Below are 27,337 nucleotides of genomic sequence, written 5' to 3' on the forward strand. Positions count from 1 at the left end.
AAAAAAAAAAAGAATAAGTGATGGCTCACACCTATAATCCCACCACGTTGGGATTTGAGGTGGGAGGATTACTTGAGCCCAGGAGTTAGAGACCATCCTGTGCAACACAGTGAGACCCCATCTTTACAAAAAATAGGATCATTAGCCGGGCATGTAGTCCCAGCTACTCAGGAAGCTGAGGCAGGAAGATTGCTTGAGCCCAGGAGGTTGCAGCTGCACTACGCCAAGGTCATACCGCTGCACTCCAACTTGGGCCAAAAAGTGAGACCCTGTCTCGTAAAGAAAAAGAGAGTAAGTGTTAGAGCTGGCAATGGGGAGAAATTGGAGTGCTCTGCTGGTGGGAATGTAAAATGTATGGCCACTTTGGGGAACACGCTGTCATTTCTTCAAGCAGTTAAACGTAGAATTACCATGCAACCAGGAGATTTCATTCTAGGTGTCCTAGTCCATTTTGTGTTACTATAACAGTAGCTGAGACTAGGTAATTTATAAAAAACAGATTTATTTCTTACAGTTTTGGAGGCTGGGTAGTCCAAGATCAAGGGGCTGGCATCTGGTGAGGGCCTCCTTGCTGTATCATCTCATGGCAGGACCTGGAAGGGCAAGAGAGAGTGAGGGAGAGGGAGAAAGAGACTGAACTCACCACCTCAAGCCCTTTGATGATTGGCATTAATCCGTTCATGAGGGTGGAGCCCTCATGACCTAAATACATCTCATTAGGCTGTACCTCCCAGCACTGTTGTACTGGGGATTAAGTTTCCAACATACGCTTTTTTGGGGGACATATTCAAACCGCGGCTCTAGTTACATACCCAGTTCCACTCTTAGGTATATGCCCAAGAGTATGTCCATACAAAAATGTGTACATGAAGGTTCATAGCAGCATTATCCAGCCAAAAAGTAGAAACAACCCAAATGTCTTGCCAGCTGATGAATGGATAAATAAAATATGGTATATTCCTAGGATGAAATAGTATTCAGCAATAAAAAGCAACGAAGTACTGGGCCAGGCATAGTGGCTCATGCCTATAATTCTAGCACTTTGGGAGGCTGAAGCAGGAGGATCGCTTGAGGCCAGGAGCTCAAGACCAGCCTGGGAAACATGGTGAGACCCCTGTGTCTACAAAAGTAAAAAATTAGCCAGGCGTGGTAGTACATGACTGTAGTTTCAGCTATTTGGGAGGCTGAGGTAGGAGGATCACTTGAGCCGCATAGTTGGAGGCTGCAGTGTGTCATGATCGTACCACTGCACTCTAGCCTGTACAACAGAGCAAGACCCTGTCTTTAAAAAAAAAAAAAAAAGAAATGAAGTACTGATACACACTACAATATGCTTGAACCTTGAAAACCTTGTGCTCTGCATTGGTTCTCTATGCCTATCTGGAAAAAAAGCATTATGCTAATTGAAGGAAGCCAATCAAAAAGGACCATATATTGTATGATTCCATTTTGAAATGTCCAGAATAGGCAAACCCATAGAGATAGAAAGTAGATTAGGGCTGGGAGAATAGGGGATTTTGGGGCATAGGCAGTGACAGCTAAGGGGTACAGGGTACCTTTTTTAGGGTAATGAGAAAGTTATAAAATTATGATGTTCACACAACTTTGTGAACTCTGAATATACTAAAAGCCACTGAATTGTACACTTTGGGTGAATTGTGTAGTATGTGAAGGATATCTCAATAAAGCTGTGAAAAATAGATAAGGAGAGCTCTAAAGAATATAGAAATAGCAAATACAAGGAGCAACTACCACCCTGGGCTGACATACAGCACCGGACAAGGAGTCCTTTTCCTCCTCTACTGCCACTACCACCCCCGGCTGAGATCCAGACTTGGTGTAGTGTCTCACTGGATGGCAGAGAAGTGACTGATGCTGCGTGGCAGAATTTGCCAGAAATCTGCCCTCTAGGGTGCTAAGGAAAGCTGTTTACAGTTAGGTGTCTCAGCTGAGGTACTCTACTACAAAACTGCCCAAGAGGGCTCCTGGGGAAGGTTGCTGACTGTGGGACCCTGGAAAGCCATGGATGTTGCTGGGGCCTGCTGAGCAGAGCACACTGGGAGCTGGGAGCCAAACCCTTTTCTTTCTGCAATGTTTCACAAGCACCCTCTACTGACAATGCTTGACTTCACTCCAGCTGGCAAAAGAAAAATATTTCAAGGGCCCAAATTAACTTTGCAGGGTAGTCAAAAAGGATGAATTTGGAGTCGAGAGGTGAAATAAGTCTGTGACTGGCACAGTGGATAATTGGGATCTCAGCATACCTGTCCCTTTTTTATTTCCTTTTGAGATCTTCAGGTTATCCTTGCCACCTTGGCTATTGTAGTTTGGAGAAGCTTGGAAGCTGTATCTTTGGGCGAGCTTGCCCTCAGCCCCATTCCCTCTAATTATGTATTTTTGGATCTCTTTCTGTTCCATTTGCTTGGTTCCCTCTTTCAGACACCAGTTATGTTTGTGGTCGACTTCCTATGATTTCCATTGCTACATGTTTTTGCTTGATTTTTTGGGTTTGTTTTGAAAACCTTTTTTTTTTTTTTTTTTTTTTGGAGACAAAGTGTTGCTCTGTCGCCCAAGCTGTCGTGCAGTGGCACAATCTCAGCTCACTGCAATCTCAGCCTTCCAGGTTCAAGTGATTCTCCTGCCTCAGCCTCCTTAGTAGCTGGGACTACAGGCACGCGCCCCCACGCCTGGCTAATTTTTGTATTTTTAGTAGAGACGGGGTTTCACTATGTCGGCCAGGCTGGTCTTGAACTCCTGACCTCATGATCCACCTGCCTCGGCCTCCCAAAGTGCTGGGATTATAGGCGTGAGCCACCTTGCCCCCCGAAAATATTTTAATTTTAATTTTTTATTTTATTTATTTATTCTTGAGACAGGATCTGGCTCTGTCTTTCAGGCTGGAGTACAGTGATGCCATCATGGCTCACTGCAGCCTTGAACTCTTGGGCTAAAGCTGACCTCAGCCTCCTGAGTAGCTGGGACTACAAGCATGTGCCACCACACCTGGCTAATTTTTGAAAAATTGTTTTGTAAAGACAGGGTTTCACCATGTTGCCCAGGCTGGTCTTGAACTCCTGGGCTCAAACAGTTCTCCCCTACTGGCCTCCTGAAGTGTTGAGATTATAGGAATGAGCCACTGGGCTGTTTTGGAAATCTTTTTAACTTTTTATTCTTTTTTCATTGTCTTGCTCATTTTTTTTTTTTTTTTTAACCATTCTTGGCTTTCATGGCTCTTACTGTATTTTCAGCAATGTCTACTTTCTTCTGTCCCATTGAAGACTTTCATTTTTGTGATGGCGTTATTTTTCTTTGTTCACTTTTTTCGGAGTGCTATTATAATTTTATTTTATTTTAAACATTTTGCTGTTTTCCTCTGAGATTTGCCTTTAGTCTCTGCCCCCAGCTCTCATTTTACAGAGCCATTCGGGGGTGGGTGGGACTGGAAGGATCTTTGTTAATGGTCTTTGTCAGTTCTATGAGGGAATTTTTTCTGTTGTGTGGTCTTCATCTGCCATGCTTCACCCTTTCCCCTTCCTGCACTAATTCCTTTCTTCCTCTTTTGTTTCAGTATTTTTGTGTAGATTCTGTACTGATTCCTTTTTATTATTATTCTACTATAACTTTTCTTGTTATTTAGAGAAGCAGTATGATATATGACTGAAACCAGATCATCTGGATTTGAATCTTGGCTCTGCCACTTATCAGCACTGTGATTTTGGACAAAATCTTTAGCTCTTTGTGCCTCAGTTTCTTCTCTGTAAAATGGGAATAAGTTCCAGAGTTATTAAGAACCTTCGGTTAGTTAATTCCTAGAGAACTTAGAACTGTGGCTGATCCACAGTAAATGCTGTATGAATATTATCAATATTAATTATTTTGTCCCTAACAGTGACTTGTAATTAGGAAGTGCACAATGCTTCTGAATATAATGATTTCATAGATTGCTTGTTAATTAACTACTTAAATCTCCTTGGTCATGCATATTGTCTAAATAGCAGGGGTGCATTCAGCAAAAACATTTCCAAAAAATTCATAAGCTTTTTCAGTAAATAAATGGTTTGGAAAGCTGGGTAATAAATACTATGTAATAATTTCTAATTATCTTGGCAAAAAAATATTTACAGGAGACATGCGCTGGAAATACTCTGTGGTTTTTTGCTCTGCATGATTTTGTCATAATTGAGTTCATATCCATTATGGCTGATATTTGAAGATCATCAGAATTCTGATATTTTAGACTAACCTAAAAATTATTGTATGTATAGTTCAGAAAATAATCATACTGTGGGATGTTTTAGGAACAGCAAGTTTGGTGTAGTTTGTTTTGGTGAGTTCAGATTTTTATACAATTTTCCTTTTTTGTTGTTGTTTTGTTTTTTTTTTTTGAGATGGAGTCTCGCTGTGTCATCCAGGCTGGAGTGCAGTGATGTGATCTCGGCTTACTGCAAGTTCCGCCTCTCAGGTTCACACCATTCTCCTGCCTCAGCCTCCTGAGTAGCTGGGACTACAGGTGCCTGCCACCACGCCCGGCTAATTTTTTGTATTTTTTTAGTAGAGATGGGGTTTCACCATGTTAGCCAGGATGGTCTCTATGTCCTGACCTCGTGATCTGCCCACCTCAGCCTCCCAAAGTGCTGGGATTACAGGCGTGAGCCACCGTGCCCAGCTTACAGTGTTCCTTTTATGGCTAATTAAGATAATCTAGTTTTCTATACCTTGTGTATTTCTTTTTTTTTTTGAGCCGGAGTTTCGTGCTCTTGTTGCCCAGACTGGAGTGCGATGGCTGAATCTCGGCTCACTACAACCTCTGTCTCCTGGGTTCAAGCAGTTCTCCTGCCTCAGCCTCCCTAGTAGCTGGGATTACAGGCATGCACCGCCACACCCAGCTAATTTTGTGTTTTTAGTAGAGACAGGGTTTCTCTGTGTTGGTCAGGCTGGTCTCGAACTCCCAATCTCAGGTGATCCACCTGCCTCAGCCTCCCCAAGTGCTGAGATTACAGGCATGAGCCACTGTGCCTGGCTCTTTTTTTCTTTTCTTTTGAGATGGAGTTTCGCTCTTGTCCAGGCTGGAGTGCAATGGTGTGACCTCGGCTCACTGCCACCTTCGCCTCTTGAGTTCAAGCGATTCTCCTGCCTCAGCCTCCCGAGTAGCTGAGATTATAGGCATGTGCCACCATGCCTGACCAATTTTGTATTTTTAGTAGAAACAGGGTTTCACTATGTTGGTCAGGCTGGTCTTGAACTCCTGACCTAAGGTGATCTGCCTGCCTCGGCCTACCAAGGTGTTGGGCTTACAGGCATGAGCCACATGCCCGGCCCCCTTATGTATTTCTTTTCAAGCATACTGTAACTGATTGAATAATCAGTTAGTCAGCAGACAGTTTTTGAGCACCTACCAGGGATAAAATGGTGAACAAAATAGACATGTTCCCTGCCTGGATCAGCCAGAATATAAATACCAAATTATTGCAAATACTTATAAAATTATAAGTGCACAGTGTAATGGGATAGGGATATATAGGTGTGGTAGGAATATATGACAGGGAGACCTAACCTGAAGCCTGAAGACAGATCATGCTTCCCTACAGAATTAAGGTTTTAGCTGAGACTTAACAGGTGAGTAAGGGTTGGCTAGATGAAGTGGTGGGATCCGGAGGGCTTCAGCCTGACATTGGGAGGTGAATAAAGCGGTGGATGGGAAGGGCTTCAGCCTGACATTGGAAGGGCATGATAAGTTGAAAACACCGAGAGAAGCTCCATGTTGCAGGCTCATAAAGAGATGAGGTGGCAAGAGATGTGGAGGAGAGGTGGGAAGGGGCCAGATATCTAGGCTTTGTTTAAGGAGTCTGGGACTTTACCCTAAACATAATGGGAAATTTATGAAGTTTAAGCCTGGGAGTGAAATAATCCTGTCACATTGGCTGCTGTGTGGAGAACTAATTGGGCAGGGGCAAGTAGGAGGATTACTAGGCTATTGTAGTAGTCCATGCAAAAGGTTATGGTGACTCGAATTAGGATGGTGGCAGTGAAGAGGGAGGGATGTGTAGCTTCAGGAAGTATTTAGGAGATAAAATTTGTAGGACTTGATTGATTATATGTGCAGGATGAGAGTGAGGAGGAGTCTAGTGTCAAGGCTAATTTCCAGGTTTCTTGTAGAAGCATCTGTGAAAGGGTTGACTTTGATTGAGACAGTAAATGCCAGAGGAAGAGGAAGTTCCTCAGGGTGAAACATCTAGATGATGAGGTATAGCAAGAAGTTAACATACTTGGACTTGGAACTCAGAAGGGTAGACTGAATATGTAACTTTTGGGATAGTGACATAGTTTGGATATTTGTTCTCTCCAAATTTAATGTTGAAATTTGATCCCCAGTGTTGGAGGTAGAGCCTAGTAGGAGGTCTTTGGGTCATGGCGGCAGATCCCTCATGAACTGCTTGGTACAGTCCCTGCATAATGAGTGACTTCTCCCTCAAAGCTGGTTATTTAAAAGAGGGTGGCAACCCTTCCCTCTCTCTCTTCCCTCCTTTTCTTTGAGAGAGAGTCTCGTTCTATAGCCCAGGCTGGAGAGCAGTGGCGTGATCTGGGCTCACTATAACCTCTGCCTCCCAGATTCAAGCGATTCTCCTGCCTCAGCCTCCTGAGTAGCTGGAATTATAGGCACGCACCACCACACCCGGCTAAGTTTTGTATTTTTAGTAGAGACGGGGTTTCACCATGTTGGCCGGTCTGGTCTCAAACTCCTGACCTCAGGTGATCCACCCGCCTCCGCCTCCCAAAGTGCTGGGATTACAGGCGTGAACCACCATGCCTGACCTCTCCTCTCCTGACATATGATGTCTGCTCCCCTTCCCCTTCTGCCATGCATGAAAGCACCCTGAAGCTCTCATCAGAAGTAGATGCTGGTGCCTTGCTTCTTATACAGCCTACAGAGCTGTGAGCCAAATAAACTCTTTTCTTTAGAATAATTACCCAATCTCAGGTATTTCATTTTTCTTTTTTTATATACCAGTCTCAGGTATTTCTTTTTCCTTTTTTTTTTAGACAGAGTCTCACTCTGTTGCCCAGGCTGGAGTGCAGTGGCATGATCTCAGCTCACTGCAACTTCTGCCTCCTGAGTTCAAGTGATTCTCCTGCCTCAGCTTCCCGAGTATTTGGGTTTACAGGCACACATCACCATGCCTGGCTAATTTTTGTATTTTGAGTAGATGGGGTTTCGCCATGTTGCCCAGGCTGGTCTCAAACTCCTGAGCTCACGCCATCTGCCTTCCTCAGCCTCCCAAAGTGCTGGGATTACAGGCTATTTTATTTTTAAACAAACTCTTCCTGCGTGTTACTATATTTGAGGCACTATGCTGATAAATGCTAGTGATTTAACAGACCTAAGTTATAGGTTCTTGTTTCAGATTGTATGCTCATTATCTGCAGAGACAGAAAAAGAGGCAAGATGTTTTCTAAATGCTATGATAGAGGTGAGCATGGGATGTTATGGAGCACAGTCATAGTGTAGGGCTGTGATTAAGGAAAGCTTCCTGAAGGAGCTAACACTTGAACACAGTCCTGAAAGTTGAGTGGCAAAGAAGGCAGAGAAACACTCTTACCACCTCTCACAGTTTCAGGGGCTGTATAAAGGTCAAATTGCTGGAGGACTGTAAAGTGTCCAGTGGATTTGGCACTTAAGAGGTCAGTGGTAAACTGACCCACAGTGACAGGTGGGATTAGAAGCCAGATTAGATCACAGAGTTGAAGAATGAATGAGAAGATAGAAGTCCTGTAAGGTGGGGCTTGCGTTTCTGTGTTTCAGTGTCCTCACTGCCTTGTGTAATCCCTAGCTCATAGTGTTTGTCCTATTAGCTTTGGATGGAAGAGAGCCACTTCCCTCTCTGGGATAAGATGCACGTATGTGGAGAGGATGAGTCCAGATCGCTGTGCTCCATCTGCCTTCTAGAGGGAGCATCTGCAACTCTTTACCTGCATACTTTTTTTTTTTTTTTTTTGAGATGGAGTTTCACTCTTGTTGCTCAGGCTGCAGTGCAGTGGCGCAAACTTGGTTCACTACAACCTCCACCTGCCAGGTTCAAGCTATTCTCCTGCCTCAGCCTCCCAAGTAGCTGGGATTATAGGCATGTGCCACCATGCCCAGCTAATTTTGTATTTTTAGTGGAGACAGAGATTTACCATGTTGGTCAGACTGGTCTTGAACTCCTGACCTCAGGTGATCCACCCACCTCGGCCTCTCAAAGTGCTGGGATTACAGGCATGAGCCACTGAGCCTGGCCTGCATGCTTTTTTCTGACCATGCAGGGAGGCCAAGTGCAGTCCCACAGCCAGAATTCTCTGTCTTAATCTACTTCTAGCATTTTTATTTTTTATTTATCTTTTTCTGTCATGGTTGAGTGCCTGATACTCTTTTTAATTTAATTAATTAATTAATTTTTTTGAGACAGGGTCTCACTCTGTCACCCAGGCTGGAGTGTAGTGGCATGGTCTCAGTTCACTGCAGCCTCCACTTCCCAATCTTAAGTGATCCTCCCACCTCAGCCTCCTGAGTTGCTGGGACTACAGGCACGCACCACCATGCCTAGCTAATTTTTATATTTTTTGTAGAGACAGGGTTTTGCCATGTTGCCCAGGCTAGTCTGGAACTCCTAGGGTCAAGTGATGTGCCTGCCTTGGCTTCCCAAAGTGCTGGGATTACAGGCGTGAGCCATCGCACCTGGCTTCATATTTTATTTTTCTAATTCAGTACTATACCAAAAGCATTTCTCTATATCATTAATTTTTTTTTTTTTAGTTTATACAACCATTTTAAGTGGCTGCATAAACTCTCATTTAGATGTTTATTTGAACATTTAGTTTAAAATTATTTTCCCTTTTTAACTTTTCATTTTGAAATAATTTCTCATTTACAAAAGAGTTGTAGAAATATTACAAAGAACTCCCATACATCCTCTTCAGCTAGCTTATTGTGATATCAGATTTCTCAATTGCAAAGTTACTCTGTTCCCCTCTCTTAATAGTAAATAGTGAGGAAATAGTTTAAAACTATTTTATATCTTATTTCTTATTTATTTATTTATGAGAGGGTCTTGCTGTGTCACTCAGGCTGGAGTGCAGTGGCATGATCTTAGCTCATTGCAGCCTCTAACTCTTGGGCTCAAGCAATCCTCCCTCCTCAGCCTCCCAAATAGCTGGGACTACAGGCACATGCCACTACGCCCAGCTAATCTTAACATTTTTTGTAGAGATGGAATTGTCCTGTGTTGCCCAGGCTGGGCAACTCGTGGCCTCATGTGATCCTCCTACCTTGGCCTCTCAAAGTGCTAGTATTACAGGCATGGGCTACCGTGCCTGGCCTATATCCCATTTCTTTTTCTTTTCTTGAGACAGAGTCTTGTTCTCTTGTCTAGGCTGGAGTGCAGTGGCAAGATCTTGGCTCACTGCATCCTCCACCTCCTGAATTCAAGCAGTTCTCCTGCCTCAGACACCCAAGTAGCTGAGATTACAGGTACATGCCACCATGCCTGGCTAATTTTTGTATTTTTAGTAGAGACAGGGTTTCCCCATGTTGGCCAGGCTGGTCTCAAACTCCTGACCTCAAGTGATCCACCCACCTCAGCCTCCCAAAGTGCTGGGATTACAAGCCTGAGCCACTGTGTCCGGCCCTGTATCCCATTTCTTGTAAAACTTGTAGGCATTACTTTTAGCATCCATTTATGTTTTTTATGTGAATTATTACTATAATGGTTCCTAAATGGTGATTTTCTAATTACATTATTCCTTCTACTTTCATCAGCTGTCATTTCACTCTGAGAGCTTTCTCCCCTCTTCGTTTATTAGATTCTTATTTAATGGATTATAATCTGTTATTATTAGTCTTTATCTTGATGCTGAATTGCTCCAAATCTTACCAGTAGGAGCTCCTAGGCTGGTTCCTTTTTCCTTTTGACCTATCCTCACTCTGTTTTCCCACTTTCAGGCACAGGTGGCCCAGACTTACCTCACGCCTTCTCTGCCCCAGCCTCGGAGTCAGCCATTCTTCCAAGAAGACCTGCTTCCTTTTTTTTTTTTTTTTTTAACAATTGTTTATTGAACTCCTGCTATATGCTATAAGATAATGAGCAAAACCAGATACAATTTCAGACCTGGAAGGAGAAAAGGGAGGTCGATATTAATCAAGTAATAACATTACTGGGGGCATTTCTCAAGTGAGAGAAGTGCACTAAGGAAAGAAATGTGATTCTATGATAGCGTAATAAAAGATCCTTGACTGGGGAGGGGCAGCATACCAGTAATTAACTGATGTGAAAAATCAGTAGAAATTTACTTGGTAAAAGTGGAAGTGGATGGCTGAGTGGGACCAGCATTCAGAAGGCAGGTGCCTGCAGAGAAAGTCATCAGTTTTAACAAGAAATGCTGTATCAGAGATGAAACTAAACTTACTCCTTATCTTTTCTTCTTGCTTCGGATATAACTTTGAAAAATCGTTTATGGGCCGGGCGCGGTGGCTCACGACTGTAATCCCAGCACTTTGGGAGGCCGAGGCGGGCGGATCACGAGGTCAGGAGATCGAGACTATCCTGGCTAACACGGTGAAACCCCGTCTCTACTAAAAATACAAAAAATTAGCCCGGCATGGTGGCGGGCGCCTGTAGTCCCAGCTACTCAGGAGGCTGAGGCAGGAGAATGGCGTGAACCCGGGAGGCGGAGCTTGCAGTGAGCCGAGATTGCGCCACTGCACTCCAGCCTGGGCGACAGAGTGAGACTCCATCTCAAAAAAAAAAAAAAAAAAAAAAAAAAAAAAAAAAAAAAAAAAAAAAAAAAAAAAAAAAAAAAATATTATTCTCGCCTTTTTAAAAAATTTTTTTAAAAAATTTTTTTTTATTTTTTTTTTTTTTTTCTCCCCAAAGACCTATGACTTCTCTTGAATATTAAGTGCATTTTTCTATCTGTGTCCTAAACCTTTTTTTAAAAAAATAATTTCAACTTTTATTTTCAATTCAGTGAGTACGTGTTCAGGTTTGTTACATGGGTATTGTGTGATGCTGAGGTTTGGAGTATGATTGATCCTGTCACTCATGTACTGAGCATAGTAATCAACAGTTCATTTTTCAACCCTTGCACCTTTACCCCTCATCCCCGTCTAGTAGTCTTCAGTATCTGTTATTGCCATCTGTGTGTCCGTAAGTACCCAGTGTTTAGCTGCCACTTACAAGTAAGAACATGTGGTATTTGGTTTTCTGTTCCTGTGTTAATTTGCTTAGGATGATGGCCTCCAGCAGCATCTATGTTGCTGCAAAGACCTGAATTCATTCTTTTTTATGGCTGCACCCTGCTTCTTGTTAGTGGAGAATAGTGTTTCAAAACCAAGATCTACGGAGGTTGTAGTGAGCTGAAATCACACCATTGCACTCCAGCCTGGGCAATAAGAGCAAAACTCCATCTTGGCAAACAAAAACAAAAACAAAACACCACCAAAATCTAGGCCCCATGTACTTGATACTTAGTCTTAATTTTTTTTTCTTTGAGATAGTATCTCACTCCGTCACCCAGGCTGGAGTACAGTGGTGCAACCTTGGCTTACTTCAGCCTCAACCTCCTGGACTCAAGAAATCCTCCTACCTTAGCTTCCCAAGTAGTTGGGGCTACAGGCACATACTACCATGCCTGACTAATTTATTTGTTTATTTATTTATTTTTATTATTGAGACGGAGTCTCACTCTGTCGCCCAGGCTTGGAGTGCAATGGCACAATTTCGGCTCACTGCAACCTCCACCTCCTGGGTTCAAGCGATTTTCCTGCCTCAGCATCCCAAGTAGCTGGGACTACAGGCGCGTGCCACCGTGCCCAGCTACTTTTTTGTATGTTTAGTAGAGACAGGGTTTCACCGTGTTAGCCAGGATGGTCTTGATCTCCTGACCTCGTGATCCACCTGCCTCGGACTCCCAAAGTGCTGGGATTACAGGCATGAGCCACCACGCCTGGCCCTGACTAATTAAAAAAATTTTTTTTTTTTTTTGTAGAGACAGGGTCCTACTGTGTTGCCCAGGTTGGTTTCGAATTCCTAGGCTCAAGTGATCCACCAGCCTCAGCCTCCCAAATTGTTGGGATTACAGGTATGAGTCATGGTGCCTGGCCCTTAATCTTAATTTTTAAATATTATTGTCATCTTCGTTTGTTGTTGCCAGTATGGGGCCATATGTATACATACTATTCGACAGCTAGATTTTTTTCACTTAGCAGTATGTTTAGACACACTTCCCTGTTAGTACATGCAGATATGGCTCATTCTTTCCAGCTGGTACATTATATTCTACACTGTTATTCTCCTGCCCTCGCAGATCCTTTATTCACCTTCGTTTCTTCTGTGTACTGGCAGCTGGTCTCTGTTAACCTGCATCACCTGGGCTTCCTCGCCTCTGGCTTCCAGCTGGGATCAGCTGATAAAAGGCACTGCCAGGAGACCTGAGGGCCAATGTTGGGAGGGGTCAGACTGTGTTTTATCCCCATTGTCCCTTGCCATGGTTCTAGTAGCAGCTGTGCTCGTTGTCTGTGATCACTGCTCTTTAGGGTGGCTTCTCTTCTCCAGCCAGCTCTTGCTGGGCTCCAGTGACACCCTTCTCTTCTTTTGCCCTTTTGGGTTGAAGGGTAGAAATAGCTTCCTGCTGTTGCTAGTCCCTGGATGCTTCACCATCCCTTGTTGATTCCTTTAAATGCTGCTCACACAGCTATAAAAAATCCTGCCATTAAATTTCCTTCAGTTTATTCCTTTGCGTATGCCATCTCTTTCCTGCTAAGACCTCAATTGATGTGATCAGGGAGACTTACCATAATTTAATTATTGGGTCCCTATTACTGGGCATTTAAACTGTTTCTTGTATCTTGCTGTTATACTCAGAGTTGCTAATGAACATTCATGTACATGTTCTTTTTAGTATTTGTTGGAGTATTGTTTGAGAAAAAAGTCATAGGAATAGAAAGACTAGGTTAAGGTATATGAATATTATAAATTTCAATAGATACTTCTAAATTGTTCCCAAAGGAGTCTACCAATTTACATTTCTACAATGTGGTTTTTTAATAGTAAAAAATTAATGGAGGCAGTACTTGTGACTTTATAAAAAATACTTTTTTTTTTTTTTTTTTTAAGAGACAGTATCTCTGTTGCCCAGGCTGACGTGCAGTAGCATGATCGTAGCTCAGTGCAGCCTCGAACTCCTGGGCTCAAGCAGTCTTCCCGCCTTAGCCTCCCAAGTAGTTGGGACTACAGGTCCATGCCACCATGTCCAGCTAATCTTAAAATTTTTTGTAGAGATCAGGGCGGGGGGCGTCTCATCTCATCATCTTGCCTAGTCTGGTCTCGAACTCCTAGGCTCACTCAGTCCTCCTGCTTCGGCCTCTTAGAGTGTTGGGATTATAGGTGTCAGCTGCCATGCTAGGCCTTATGACAAATAAATTTAATTCAGAAGTGTACAAAGGGAAAAGTAAAAGTCCTCCAAGTCTCACCTGCTTCTCATCATCCCATCCTATTCCCTACAGGTAAGCATGCTAACACCTATATAGCCTGTCAGGCCTGTCTTCCATTTTTTTTTTTTTTTTGGAGACAGAGTCTCGCTCTGTTACCCAGGCTGGAGTGCAGTGGTGTGATCTCTGCTCACTGCAAGCTCTTACTCCTGGGTTCAAGCCATTCTCCTGCCTCAGCCTTCCGAGTAGCTGGGATTACAGGCGCCTGCCACCACGCCCAGCTAATTTTTTGTATTTTTGGTAGAGATGGGGTTTCACCATGTTAGCCAGGATGGTCAGGATGGTCTCGATCGCCTGACCTCGTGATCTGCCCGCCTCGGCCTCCCAAAGTGCTGGGATTACAGGCGTGAGCCACCACGCCCAGCCCCTTTCTTCCATTTTTATATGTACATGCTTAGCATAAATTGAGTACATTTATATGTATAAAATAAACTCATTCGTATATGTGTGTTTATGTATCTCTTTCTGTTTGAGATAATGTATTTCTAGACTCTGTTCTCTTCCATTGACCTAACTTGTTTTTTCCTCTGCCAGTACCTATCTACCTTAGTAATTATAGCCTTGAGTTGGTTCAATATCTGGCGAGGCAGATTCTCATCCCATTATTTTTCATTTTAAGAAATTTCTTGGCCCTTCTTGGGCGTGAACTCTTCAGATTATCTTTAGATCCAAGTTCAGAAAATTCATGGATTTTGACTGGAATGAAACTGAATTTATAGAAAATTCACATTTCAGGAAAACTGATATATTTCCAATGGAATCTTCTCACTTAAGAAACTCTCCGGGCGTGGTGGCTCATGCCTGTAATCCCAGCACTTTGGGAGGCCGAGGTGGGTGGATCACGAGGTCAGGAGTTTGACACCATCCTGGCCAACATGGTAAAACCCCATCTCTACTAAAAATACAAAAAAATCAGCTGGGTATGGTGGCGCGTGTCTGTAATCTCAGCTACTCAGGAGGCTGAGGCGGAGAATCGCTTGAACCTGGGGAAGTGGAGTTTGCAGTGAGCCGAGATGGCGCCATTGCACTCCAGCCTGGGCAACAGAGGGAAACCCTGTTGCAGGGCGGGGAAAAAAAGAACCTCTTTTGTCTCTTTAGTTACTCAGATATTTTATGTTCTTTGGTGAAAGTCTTGCCTATTTCTTACTAAGTTTATTTTTAGTTATTTTATAGATTTTGTTGCCATCATGAATGGAATTTTTTCACTTTACGTTTTCTTTTCTTCTCTTTCTTTCTTTTTTTTTTTTTTTGAGACAGGGTCTTGCTCTGTCACCCAGGCTGGGGTGCAGTGGCACGCTCAAAACTCACTGTAGCCTCAGCCTCCTGAACTTAAGGAATCCTTCTGCCTCAGCCTCCTGAGTAGCTAGGACCACAGGTGCACACTACTAGGCCTGGCTAATTTTTTAATTTTTCTTTTTGTAGAGATAGGGTCTCATCATGTTGCCTAGGCTGGCCTCGAACTCCAGGGCTCAAGCAGTTCTCCTGCCTCAGCCTACCAAAGTTCTGGGATTATAGGCGTGAGCCACTGCACCCAGCCCACCTTACATTTTCTAATTGGTTATTGCCGGTATGGTTTTTAAGAATGTGTTGATTTTTGTAAATTAATCTTATCATAATCACCTACTTTATTGAACTTCCCATTCTAATGATTTTTTAGTATATTCTCTTGGCTTTCCTAGGTGGACAATTATCTGTAAATTATAATGTTTTGTGACACCATTATTAATATTTATATGTCATTTTTTTCTCTTATGTCATTTCGTCGCTGGGATATCTGATTGGGCTTGGTTGGGGGCCTGACCCAGGGCAGTCTCCTTGGCCAATGTTACATTTTACATTTAAGGTGTACCTGCTATACATCCTTTTACATCAAAGGGTGTATAGCGGGGTACAGTAGCAGGGTGGGTGAATTCCAGACAGACCTTGAGGATAGAAACAACAAGGCAATGTTCAATGAATAGAAAGTACAATGACTAGAGCATAGGGCACAAATGAGGTTGAGAGAAGCAAGAGATGGATTGGAGAGTAGGTTGAGGCTCCGTCAGAAGCCACTAGACTTTAAGGAGCAATTACTTTATTCAGAGAAGTTGAGAATTGAATGAAAGCTGTAAGCTGTGTTAGGCAGAATGACCCTTTAAAGATATCCACACCCTAATCCCTGGAACCTATGAATTTGTTACTTGACGTGGCACAAGGGACTTCACAGATATAATTAAGGTTATGAGCCTTCAAATAGTGAGATTATCCTGGATTATTAAGGTGGGCCCACTATAATCACATGGGCCCCAAAAAGCAAAGAAGTTTCTGCAGCTGGAAGAGAAGCAAGATATGGTGGAGGGGGAATTTGGAGAGATTCAAAGAGTAAGAGAGCCTGAAGGGGACCACATGGAAAGCATGAAAAGGACTGTAGGCATGAAGGCTGACCCCTGGCGGATAACCAGCCAGGAAACGGGGGCTTGGCCCTACAGCTGCACGAACTGAATTCAGCCAACAGCCTGAGTGAGCATAGAAGTGGATTCTTCTCCAGGGCCTCCAGAAAGGAACACAGCCCTACCAACACCTTGGTTTTGGCCTTGTGAGACTCTAAGCAAGGACCCAGCTGGGCCTCACCATACCCAGATTTTGGCCTTCAGAACTCTGAGATATTTTGTGTTGTTCTAAACTGCTAAGTTTATGACACTTTGCCACAGCAGCAGTAGAGAACGAATGCAAAGGGGTTTAAGCAGGGATATTGTCAGATTTTGTGTTATTCAAAGACTTCTTGTGCCATGTGGAAATGGATTTGGAGAATGTAAATTTGGAGGCAGGGAAACGTGTCTGTGGGAATGCTGTGATAGCACAGTCTAGGGTAGTGATTATGGGAAGGGGATATGATTTGAAATATATCTGGGAGGCAAGAGTTGCCAGAACTAGTCAGGGACCGGATGTCAGTGGTTGGGGTGGGGAAGCAAGGATGACTGCTGCTTTCTAGCTTAGGTGCTGGCTGATGATGAAGCTGTTTCTTGAGATGGGGATGAGCAGGTTGGAAGATGCCATGATATGAAAGTGATAACTCTTAAGTTGTTCTTCATTTGGAAATTCTCTCTATAGATACTTTATTTTAAGAGAGTATGTCAATAAGATGAGTGCTTTGTCTTTTAAGAACGAAACTTTTTCTTTTCTAGGTCATTTAAGAAATCGTAAATCATGTGAAGATGGGACTCTTGGTATTTGTGCGCAATCTGCTGCTAGCCCTCTGCCTCTTTCTGGTACTGGGATTTTTGTATTATTCTGCGTGGAAGCTACACTTACTCCAGTGGGAGGAGGACTCCAGTAAGTATAGTCACTCTAGCTCATCCCAGGAGAAGCCTGTTTCAGGTCAGTTACTGGTTTTTCGTGTGGCTGCAGTGCTCTCTTATTCTTCAGAGGTGGGCAACGAGAGTAAACTGAACATTTCTGGGACTTTGACTTAGACATTGCTGCCATTTTAGCTGGTATAGGCTGAGAACTTTGATGTTTTTTAAAAACTGCATGCCATGACACATCTCGTTCCTTTTACAAACTTGGTGAGAATGTGCTGTTCTTCAATAAAAACCCAAACTATACTCATACTTCTAGTTCTTGAATGCTTTTGTTCTTTCTAATTGCTGTAGCATATTGCCACTCTTATTTTTCCATTTATTGCCTTAGGGATTAGTATTGGAGTTGGTTTCCATATGCCCTTAAAACATTCATCTTTATGTTGAATTTTCAACATAATGTTGTCTCTGTTTTGTTTTCCCTAAAGAAACTTTGTCTACTAAACCTTTGTAGCCCTTGCTGCTATTGAACTTGCACCTGGCTACAATAATGGCTTATTTTCCCTACCCAGTAACTCTTAATTTTTTTCTTCTCTTTGTGCACTTTGTCTCATGTGTTACATAGTGCTTTCCACATAGCCTGAATCCCACTGATTTGGTTTCGTTTACCTGACGTGGCCTGTGTTTTGGTTCTAGGCTTGCAGTTGAAGGGCTTACGTTGATCGGCACCCAGCCTTTGAACATTGTTTTCTGGGCTGTAGCTTGAAATGTCACACAGTGACCATAGTGGTTTTCTTTTTGGTTATTTTGTCTGACTGTTACCTGAGCCTCGTGTGGGAGATAATATAAAATCAGAACAGAGTGGCCTGTTTTGATCTACAGTGATATGTCTTCTCTTAAAATTAGTTTTATTTTTACTGACATCTACCAGATACCAGTATAGAAGTCACTTGAGAAGAGAGTCAGTCTCTAGGTATGAGGTGAAAGTGAGCTGCAGTGAGTTGGAAGAAGCAGTAGGCAATTGGCCTGCTGTTGTTCTAAGACCCTAACACGGGAACTGTTACAGTGAAGTAGCTCATTTATTTCTCCCATGGCTCAAACTACTGAGGCAGTTTCAAGCCAGTTTTTAAAATATAGTGTTATATCCTTCATTTAGTGTTTTATATAGGATGTTTAAGTACATTTTAAATGCTTATAATTATCACTAATTACTTGTGTTTCAAAAGTTTACTTAAATTTCTCTGCACTGACTTATTTTTAAAACCAAGGAGACTACCCAGGATAAGGAGTGTTTATATCAGTGAAATGCAGAATTCTGTATTTAGAGGCATTCATTGTCTGTATTAGTAGTGGTGGATCCACCTGTATCAATATTGTAGATGGAAATGTGTGTGAAGAACAACGGTCTCCTTTTCTGCTAAGAGCTACTGACCTGTAGAAGACATAACCAAGGATCAGATAAGATTTTCTTAGATCAGTAGGGAACGGAATTTACTTTATGGAAGACTCATTGTGTGTCAGGCATTAGGCTAGACAATTTACAAATATAATTTCATGTAATGTAATTCTTACTACAGTTTTGTGAAGATGCCATTATTACCCCATTTTCCAGTTGAGCATACTGAAACACTTTAATTTACCAAGGTTATATTGTTGGAACTGGAATTCAATTCTGATTTCCTGTCTTTAAAACCTGTGTTTATTATTTTATTGAAAAATATAATAAATACTGAAGGCAAGACTTAATATTCTACTTGGTAAAAAGAGAGAGGGAAAGGGGCTCAGAGAAGTACTAGTAGAGAGTATCAGGAAGGGAGTGTGAAAAGAAAAGGAGGGAAAGATAGAAAGTTATCAAAAGAAGACAGAGAGGCTTATTAGGTTTGAAGGTGACAAGGTGCTACTCACTTGGGCTGTAGGATTCAGAAGTTTATTGCTAGTTATCTGCTGTCCTTTCCATTAGTTGTTAGCTGACTAACCAGTATTTATAGCTTTTCTATTCTGACTCCTAAGCCTTTTAGATGTTTGACTTTGAATAGGTTGTTTAGACCATAGCATACTGTTTTCTGTGCTGTAATATCAGAGAACAGAGTAATAGGACCCACCTTGCATGGCTTACTAAGTCAGACAGGTCCTCCATTTTTTTTTTTTTTTTTTTTGGAGCTGAGGTCTCACTCTGTTGCCCAGGCCAGAGTGCAGTGATGCAGTCATAGTTCACTGTAATCTCGACCTGCCAGGCTTAAGTGATCCTCCTACCTCAACCGCCCGAAGTAGCTGGGACCACAGACTCACACCACCATTCCTGGCTAATTTTTGTATCTTTTGTAGAGATGGTGTTTTGTCATGTTGCCCAGGCTGGTCTCAAACTCCTGGGCTCAAGTGGTCTGCCCGCCTTGGCTTCCCAAAGTGGTTGGATTCCAGGCATGAGCCACTGTGCTCGGCCAGAGAGGAGTCCTTTACTTAGAGTCAAGCTGAAGGAGCGTCACAATCCCGAAGACTGTTATGTTGTGAAATTTAGGCTGTGTTTTAATAATATGATGATAAGATGAAATAGTAATTTATTGAGTATCTACTGTATATCCATAACATAGCAGGGTCTTTATATTCAGAATCTCATTTGATCCTTGTAGTTTTTATTGGTTATTATTTTCCTCATTTTACAGATATAAGAACTGCGGCTTCAGAGAGGCTGTGTAATCAAGAGTTTGTATGCCTTTCATCTGAAGAGGTTGAGGACAATCCCAAGTTAGAAAAATAAATGTCTTTAGCATTACTTTTCCTTAATCTTTAGAATATTAATGAGTTACTCAGATAACCTATTGGAATTTCTTCATGGTCGGGGGAAGAGGCTAGAGTTGGTTTTTGGTTTTGGTTTTTGATACAGGGTCTCACTCTGTCACCTAGGCTAGAGTTTTATGGTGTGATCTCGGCTCACTGCAGCTTCAACCTCTTGGGCTTATGCCACCCTTCCACCTTAGCCTCCCAAGTAGCTGGGACTACAGGTGTGCACCACCACGCCCAACTAATTTTTCAAAATTTTTTTGTAGAAATGGGGTTTCTCCATGTTGCCCAGGCTGGTCTCAAACTCCTGAGCTCAAGTGGTCTTCTTACCTCCGTTTCCCAAAGTGCTGGGATTACAGGCAGGAGCCACTGCGCTTGGCCTGAGGCTAGAGTTTTTTATTATTAAATTATTCATTCAATAAGCAGTATGTTCTTATTATGGTCCATGTACTGTTCTGGGTAAACTGGATATAAGATGAACATAGGCCTTCATACTCTTAGCCTATAATATGAGAACAAAACAAAACAATTATTATTATATATTGAGCTCTAAAAGAGCAATCTGTGTGAAATGCTGTGTTGGAGCATAGAATTCCTTCCAGATAGAAAATTTATGTTTTCATTAATTCCAAGGTGTGTTGTAGAGGACTACAAACTGCTTTGCCTTGGGTAGTTTAGAGACACATGTGACCTAGGGCTTGGTCAGGTTGCCAAGACTTGGGTCAAATGCTTAATGTGAAAAGCTTCAAGTATGAGAATAGTTATCAATCTGTTTTAAAAATTACTGTAGAATTATTATACATGTAGTATGATAAAATATGTATGTATACATATATTTTTAATATATATTTTAATTAATGAACAAATCACCAGTATCTGGAGTTAGAAAGAGTTGGGTGTGCTTGTTTCTTCGTCTCCAAAATGAAGATAAAAGACTTATTTCTCAGCCGGACACAGTGGCACACACCTGTAATCCCAGCACTTTGGGAGGCCGAGGTGGGCAGATCACGAGGTTGGGAGATCGAGACCATCTTGGCTAACACAGTGAAACCCCGTCTCTACTAAAAATACAAAAAATTAGCCAGGCGTGGTGGCGCGCACCTGTAGTCCCAGCTACTTGGGAGCCTGAGGCAGGGGAACCGCTTGAACTCGGGAGGCAGAGGTTGCAATGATCTGAGATCGCACCACTGCACTCTAGCCTGGGCCACAGAGCAGGACTCAGTCTCAAAACAAACAAAAAAAAGACTTATTTTTCTTTGCTCTGATGTCTTGTGTAGGAGTTGGGTAGTTGCCTCTTTACAATAGCCCTCATTTCACAATGGTCCATTTCATGGAAGCCTTGCATATTTTTATTAATTTAAAATTTTATGTATTTCTGCTGGGTGTGGTGGTTCACATCTGGGATTCCAGCACTTTGAGAGACTGAGGAGGGAGGATTGCTTGAGGCCGGGGGATTGCTTGAGGCCAGGAGTTTGAGAACAGCCTGGGTAACATCGCGAGGCCTTGTCTCTATAAAGAAAATTAAAAGATATTATCCAAGCATGGTGGTGCACACATACACAGTGTGTGGGATAGCTACTTGGGAGGCTGAGGTAGGAGGATCACTTAGGCCCAGGATTTTGAGGTTGCAGTGAGCTATGATTGTGCCACTGTACTCCAGCCTGGGCAACAGCATGAGACCCTGTCTCAAGAAAGAAAGAGAGAGAGAGAGAGAGGAAGGAAGAGGGAGGGAGGGAGAGAGAGAGAGAAAGACAAAGGGAAGGAGGGAGGAAAGAAGGAAGGAAGGAAAGAAAGAGGAAGGAAATTAATTTCTGATTAATAAAGTAGATCTTTCATAGGATTAGTTTCCTGGGCTGAGTGAGGTGGCTCATGCCTATAATCTCAGCACTTTTGGAGGCTGAAGTGGAAAGATTGATTGAGCCCAGGAGTTCAAGACCAGCCTAGGCAACATAGGGAGACCCTGTCTCCACAGAAAAATAAAAAAATTAGCTTAGTGTGGTGGTACATGTCTGTAGTCCCAGCGACTCGAGAGGCTGAGGTGGGAGGATTGTTTGAGCCCAGGAGGTCAAGGCTGCAGTGAGCTGTGGTCATGCCACTGTACTCCAGCCTGTGTGACAGAGTGAGACCCTGTCTCAGAAATTTTTAAAAAATTACATTTATGCTACTGTGTTTATCAATTATTTCAACTCTCTTTGTGTTCTTCCCCATATTTATAAAAGATTATAACCAGACAAATTATAATATATGCATTCAAATGATAAAGTACACATTGTTGATCTGATTGCTGTGGAGAATACTCTCTGGCACAAAAGCGGAAGTCGGATCTGATACTAGGAGGACAGGTTGAAATGAGTTTAGTAGACATAGAACATTGTATTAACTCTTAGTTTTCTGTCTTAAAAATGTAGAGGAGGCTGGCATTTCTGGTCACGTTTCTGGGAGGTACTCTGCTTCCGATGGTAAGGAAGTAAGTGGTATCACAGCTAGCCTTCTCTCTATAGGAAGCTATAAAACTGGACAAAAGAAATGAAGCAATTGTGTCAGCCTGTAGACAATAGGCAGCATAAAATTTCAGTTCCTAAGAGAAGGAAAACTCGAGGTGAGCACCATATTTGCTCAGTTTTCTGTCTGAGGACAATTTCCCAACCCTGTTCTGTGAGTGGAGTCTAAACAGGCTGTGATGATTTCCCCTGAGCTGAAGAGGCGGAGGTCAGAGTTTGGGCAGCTGAAGCAGTTGGAATCTGTGGGGTGGACCATCATAGAGTAGGGAATTGTTCAGCAAGAGGGTTTCAGAAGTCCGTGGGGGCATTCCTGTGAGGCTGAAGCTAAGGGCTGGCCTATTGTTTATACATGAGGTGAAACCACCTGAAGCTTACCATATAGAGAGCAGCTGGTACAAAATGAATACAAAAGAGATACTAGAGGTCAAGTCCTGTTGGGGGGAAAGCAATGCCAGGAACATTGATAGTCCAGCCCTGCCAGTAGAAAGATCTCATTGACACTTTGTTAACACCCCTGGCATCCAGCTGAGACCCCAGAAAGGCCATGTCTTCTGAATAAAGATCTTACCCACGAGTAAGATCTACTGTGAACCCGCCCTAACAAGGCCTAAAGCCAACCCCCAGCAAGACAGATTTCGAAGTTTGGGTCCTGTCAAGTTAAGAGAGGTCAAAAATGCCATGGGCTTTCCTCAGATCCACACTCACGATGCCTAAAATCAAAACCACACAAGTTCAGGGCGATCAGGTAGTCATTGAACTATCTGCTAAAATACAAATTGACACTCTTTGTGGGAAGATAACGGTATTCGTAGTTTTTATGTGTAATATCCACAGTGGCTAATATTCAAAAAAAGAAACAGGAGAATATCCATATTCAAGAAGAAAAATCTATGGATAAGATGGCCTCAGTGTTGCACTTAGCAGACAAAGTAACTATTATGAATATATTTAAAGAATTAAAGGAAAATACAGTAGTGAACAATGAGTGGTCTCAGCAGAGAAATGGAATCTATAAAAAAGAACCAAATGCAAATTCTAGACCTGAAAAGTATAGTAACTGAAATGGAAGTTTCACTTAACAGCAGATAGTATATAATGGAAGAAGCCAGTGAGCTTGAAGAGAACACAGTGGAAATTATCCAGTCTGAACCACAGAAAGAAAAATATTGAAGAAAAATGAACAGAGCCTCAGGGACCTGTGAGACAATATCAGATAGTCTAATTGGGCCGGGCGTGGTGGCTCATGCCTGTAATCCCAACACTTTTGAGAGGCTGAGGCAGGTGAATCACGAGGTCAGGAGATCAAGACCATCCTGGCCAACATGGTGAAACCCCGTCTCTACTAAAAATACAAAACTTAGCTGGGCCTGGTAGCACGCACCTATAGTCCCAGCTGCTTGTAAGGCTGAGGCAGTAGAATCGCTTGAACCCGGGAGGTGGAGCTTGCAGTGAGCCGAGATCACGCCACTGCACTACAGCCTGGTGACAGAGCAAGACTCTGTCTCAAGAAAAAAAAAGACAATTGGGTGGGAAAAAAATTACCGTTTTATTTTTTGAAAATTAATTTCCCATACCTACTTATCTGAAGGAAAAAACATTAAATAATGGCTGAAAACTTCCTAAGTTTGATGAAAAACATTGACTTACAGATCCAAAAGTGTAGTTAACCCCAAGAAAGATAAATATTGGGGGGAAAAAACCTAGGTACATCATAGTTAGACTTCTGAAATCTAAAACTAAGGAGAGGCTGTTGCTGATGCTGCTCATGAGCTCATTTGGTGTGGGCCTGGTGCCTCTTTAGTGAAGCAGCAACTGAGGATACCTCTGGTGTTCCCTGTGGTCCATGAAATGCCAAGGGAAGTGTCAACACTAAGAACAACGATCATATGAATTTGAAGGTGGTGGGGCAGGATGGTTCTGTGGTACAGTTTAACATTAAGAGGCATACACCATTTAGTCAACTAATGAAAGCGTATTGTGAATGAGAGGGTCTGTCAGTGAGGCAGATCAGATTTCCATTTGACAGGCGGCCAATCCATGAAACAGGCACACCTGCACACCTGGAAGTAGAGGATGAAAGTACCATTGCCGCCAGGCGCGGTGGCTCACAGCTGTAATCCCAGCACTTTGGGAGGCCGAGGCAGGTGGATCACGAGGTCAGGAGTTCGAGACCAGACTGGCCAACATGGTGAAACCCCATCTCTACTAAAAATACAAAAATTCGCTGAGCGTGGAGGCGCGCGCCCTGTAATCCCAGCTACTCAGGAGGCTGAGGCAGGAGAATCGCTTCAATCTGGGAGGCGGAGGTTACAGTGAGCCGAGATCACGCCATTGCACTCCAGCCTGGGCAACAGGGTGAGATTCCGTCTCAAAAAAAAAAAAAAAGAAAAAAAAGAAAGTACCATTGCCATGTTCCAGCAGCAGTCAGGTGTCTACTACAAAGGAACCTGCTACGTTATTCCAGAACTCCATTCTTACAGAGCAACAGTACATTCTCAGTTAGAAAACTGCAATTTGGTTCCGCCACATCCTAACTACTACAGTATAGTTTTCTCTATTCTTTCGTTTCCCTCCTCATTCCTATATTGCATGTAGAGTAAGTGGTGTATGTGCACGTGCATATTGTACTTTAAAAAAACAAAATGGCCAATGGTGTGTTTTGGTTACCATCAAATGGATATGGGATGGGGAAAGATACTGGTTCTGTGAAAATACTCTTTCTCCATTAGTGGCATGCTTATCTTTATATTCCAGTAAGTTATTTTCTTCTCACTATTTGAACAAAAAAGCCAACATGAAAAATCCTTGCATACCTTGTTTGATTGAAGAATTTTAATGTTTTTTATTTATCATCATAAAACCAAGGACAGTTTTACAATTTGTTGTATGTAGGTGTTTCATATAGAGAGCAGTCTGTCTTTAAGGAGGGATAATTACTCTTAAAAATGAATCCTAGTTTTTCCTTCAAATCAAGCATCTTCTTCTTCTTTTTTTTTTTTTTTTTTTTAGACAGAGTCTTGCTCTCTCGCCCACGCTGGAGTACAGTGGCATGATCTTAGCTCACTACAACCTCCGCCTCCTGGGTTCAAGTGATTCTCCTGCCTCAGCCTCCCGAGTAGCTGGGATTACAGGCACCTGCCATCATGCCTAGCTAATTTTTGTATTTTTGTAGAGACAGAGTGTCACCACATTGGCCAGTCTGGTCTCGAACTCCTGACCTCAGGTGATCCTGCCCGCCTCAGACTCCCAAAGTGCTGGGATTAATGTGTGAGTCACCATACCTGGCGGCATCGTCTTCTTTAAATAAACTTCTCATTTAAAAAATAAAGAAAAGGCCTGGCGTGGTGATTTACGCCTGTAATCCCAGCACTTTGGGAGGCTGAGGCGGGCGGAATCACTGGAGGTCAGGAGTTTGAGACCGTGAAACCCCATCTCTACTAATAATACAAAAATTAGCTGGGTGTGGTGGCACGCATCTGTAATTCCAGCTACGTGGGAGGCTGAGGCGTGAGAATCTCTTGAACTCGGGAAACGGAGGTTGCAGTGAGCCAAGATCGTGCCACTGCATTCCAGTCTGGGTGACCGAGTGAAAGGTGTTTTGAAAAAAAAAAAAAAGAAAGAAAGAAAAATAGGCTGGACACGGGTGCCGTGGCTCATGTGTGTAATCCCAACACTTTGGGAGGCCTGACTTAAGGTCAGGAGTTTGAAATCAGCCTGGCCAACTGGGAAATGGAGGAAAGATGACCACTGGAAATGGTAAATGGTGGGCAAATATGACTCTCTTTCCTTCTTCTCATAACTTGCTTAAAAGACAACTAATTGTTTAAAGCAAAAATAATAACCTAGTAAAGTGAGATTTTGGACATATGTGGAGGTAAAAGATATGTCAACACTTGCATAAGGGATGGGGGATATGTAAATGTAATTTTACCGTACAAGGTTATTACATTTGTGAAAAAGGAAGTAAGTGGGAAATAAGAATGTTTCATATAAAGTGAGAAAAGGGTAAAGTAATAAGTATGAAATGTCAGATTTGAAGAGGTATTATATTGACTCTAAATAGACTCTGATAAGTTAAGGATGAGTATTGTTAGCTCTCGAACAACTACTTAAATAACACAACAAAAAGAGACAGTCATACACTGCATAACAGTGTTTTGGTCAGTGACAGACCACATATACAAAAGTGTTTCCATAAGATTATATCATATTTTTACTGTAGCTTTTCTGTGTTTAGATGTTTTACTGATTGATTGATTGAGACAGAATCTTGCTCTGTAGCCCAGGCCAGAGTGCAGTGGCACAATCTTGGCTCACTGCAGCCTGCCACCTTCCGGATTCAAGCATTTCTTGTGCCTCAGCCTCCCGAGTAGCTGGGACTACAGGCGCGTGCCACCACACCCAGCTAATTTTTCTATTTTTAGTAGAGACGGGGGTTTCGCCATGTTGGCCAGGCTGGTCTTGAACTTCTGACCTCAAATGATCTACCTGCCTCGGCCTCCCAAAGTGATGGCATTATAGGCATCAGACACTGAGCCTGACCTAAATATGTTTTGATACACATATACCATTGTGTTACAGTTGCCTACAGTATTTCAGTACAGTCACACGCTGTATAGGTTTATAGCCTAGAGCAATAGGCTATACCATGTAACCTATGTGTGCAGTGGGCTATTTTATCTAAGTTTGTGTAAATACACTCTATGATATTTGCACAACAAGGAAATTGCCTGACAGCGCAGTTCTTAGAATCTATCCCTGTCGTTAAGTGATGCATGACTATATTTGAGAAGCTATCAGAAGAAATAAAATGGAACACTAAAAAATATTTAGTCAGTCCCAAAGAAGGAAGGAAATTTTGACACATGCTGCAGCATGGATGGACCTTGAAGGCATCATGTTAAATGAATAAGCCAGTAACAAAAGGACAAATACTGTAAGATTCCACTTATATGAGGTTCCTAGAGTAGTCAATTCATAGAGACAGAAAGTAAAACGTGGTTGCCAGAGGCTGGAACAGAGGGGAGCGGACAGTTCAATGGGTTCAGAGTTTCAGTTTTGTAAGATGAAAAGAGTTCTAGAGCTGCATAGTGGTAATGGATGTACAACAGTGTGAATGTGCTTAATGCCACAGATATGTAAAGTTAAAATGGTAAATTTTGTTGTTGTTGTTGTTTTTTCTTTTTTTTTGAGACGGAGTCTCGCTCTGTCCCCCAGGCCAGAGTGCAGTAGTGTGATCTCGGCTCACTGCAAGCTCC

General features: G+C 42.6%; 1 protein-coding gene and 1 long non-coding RNA gene across 22 annotated transcripts in view; one reads left to right on the plus strand and one right to left on the minus strand.

Moving 5' to 3' along the window:
• LOC105555064 overlaps nt 1-10,113 on the minus strand; it is an 11,102-nt gene extending 989 nt beyond the window's left edge. Inside the window, exons 1-2 of the long non-coding RNA XR_001008419.1 lie at nt 9,998-10,113; nt 513-593 (exon numbers count right to left, since the gene is read on the minus strand). This is a non-coding gene — a long non-coding RNA (uncharacterized LOC105555064). The remainder of the gene's footprint in view (nt 1-512; nt 594-9,997) is intronic.
• A 6,572-nt stretch (nt 10,114-16,685) lies between these two features.
• Nucleotides 16,686-27,337, plus strand: part of ST3GAL3 (ST3 beta-galactoside alpha-2,3-sialyltransferase 3) — a 208,538-nt gene continuing 197,886 nt past the window's right edge. For 13 of the 21 annotated variants that reach the window (XM_012001804.1, XM_012001799.1, XM_012001801.1 and 10 more), the window contains exon 1: nt 16,686-16,834. Coding sequence is in view for 18 of the 21 variants with exons in the window: in XM_012001799.1 (XP_011857189.1) it covers nt 16,717-16,834 (118 nt within the window). In the remaining 3 variants the exon portion in view is untranslated. Of the gene's footprint in view, nt 16,880-27,337 lie in introns of all 21 variants that reach the window. The other 8 variants (XM_012001805.1, XM_012001798.1, XM_012001813.1 and 5 more) reach the window with 3 other exon arrangements.

This window comes from Mandrillus leucophaeus, unplaced genomic scaffold (genome assembly GCF_000951045.1).
Source record: "Mandrillus leucophaeus isolate KB7577 unplaced genomic scaffold, Mleu.le_1.0 Scaffold67, whole genome shotgun sequence".
NCBI classification, from domain to species: Eukaryota; Metazoa; Chordata; class Mammalia; order Primates; family Cercopithecidae; genus Mandrillus; species Mandrillus leucophaeus.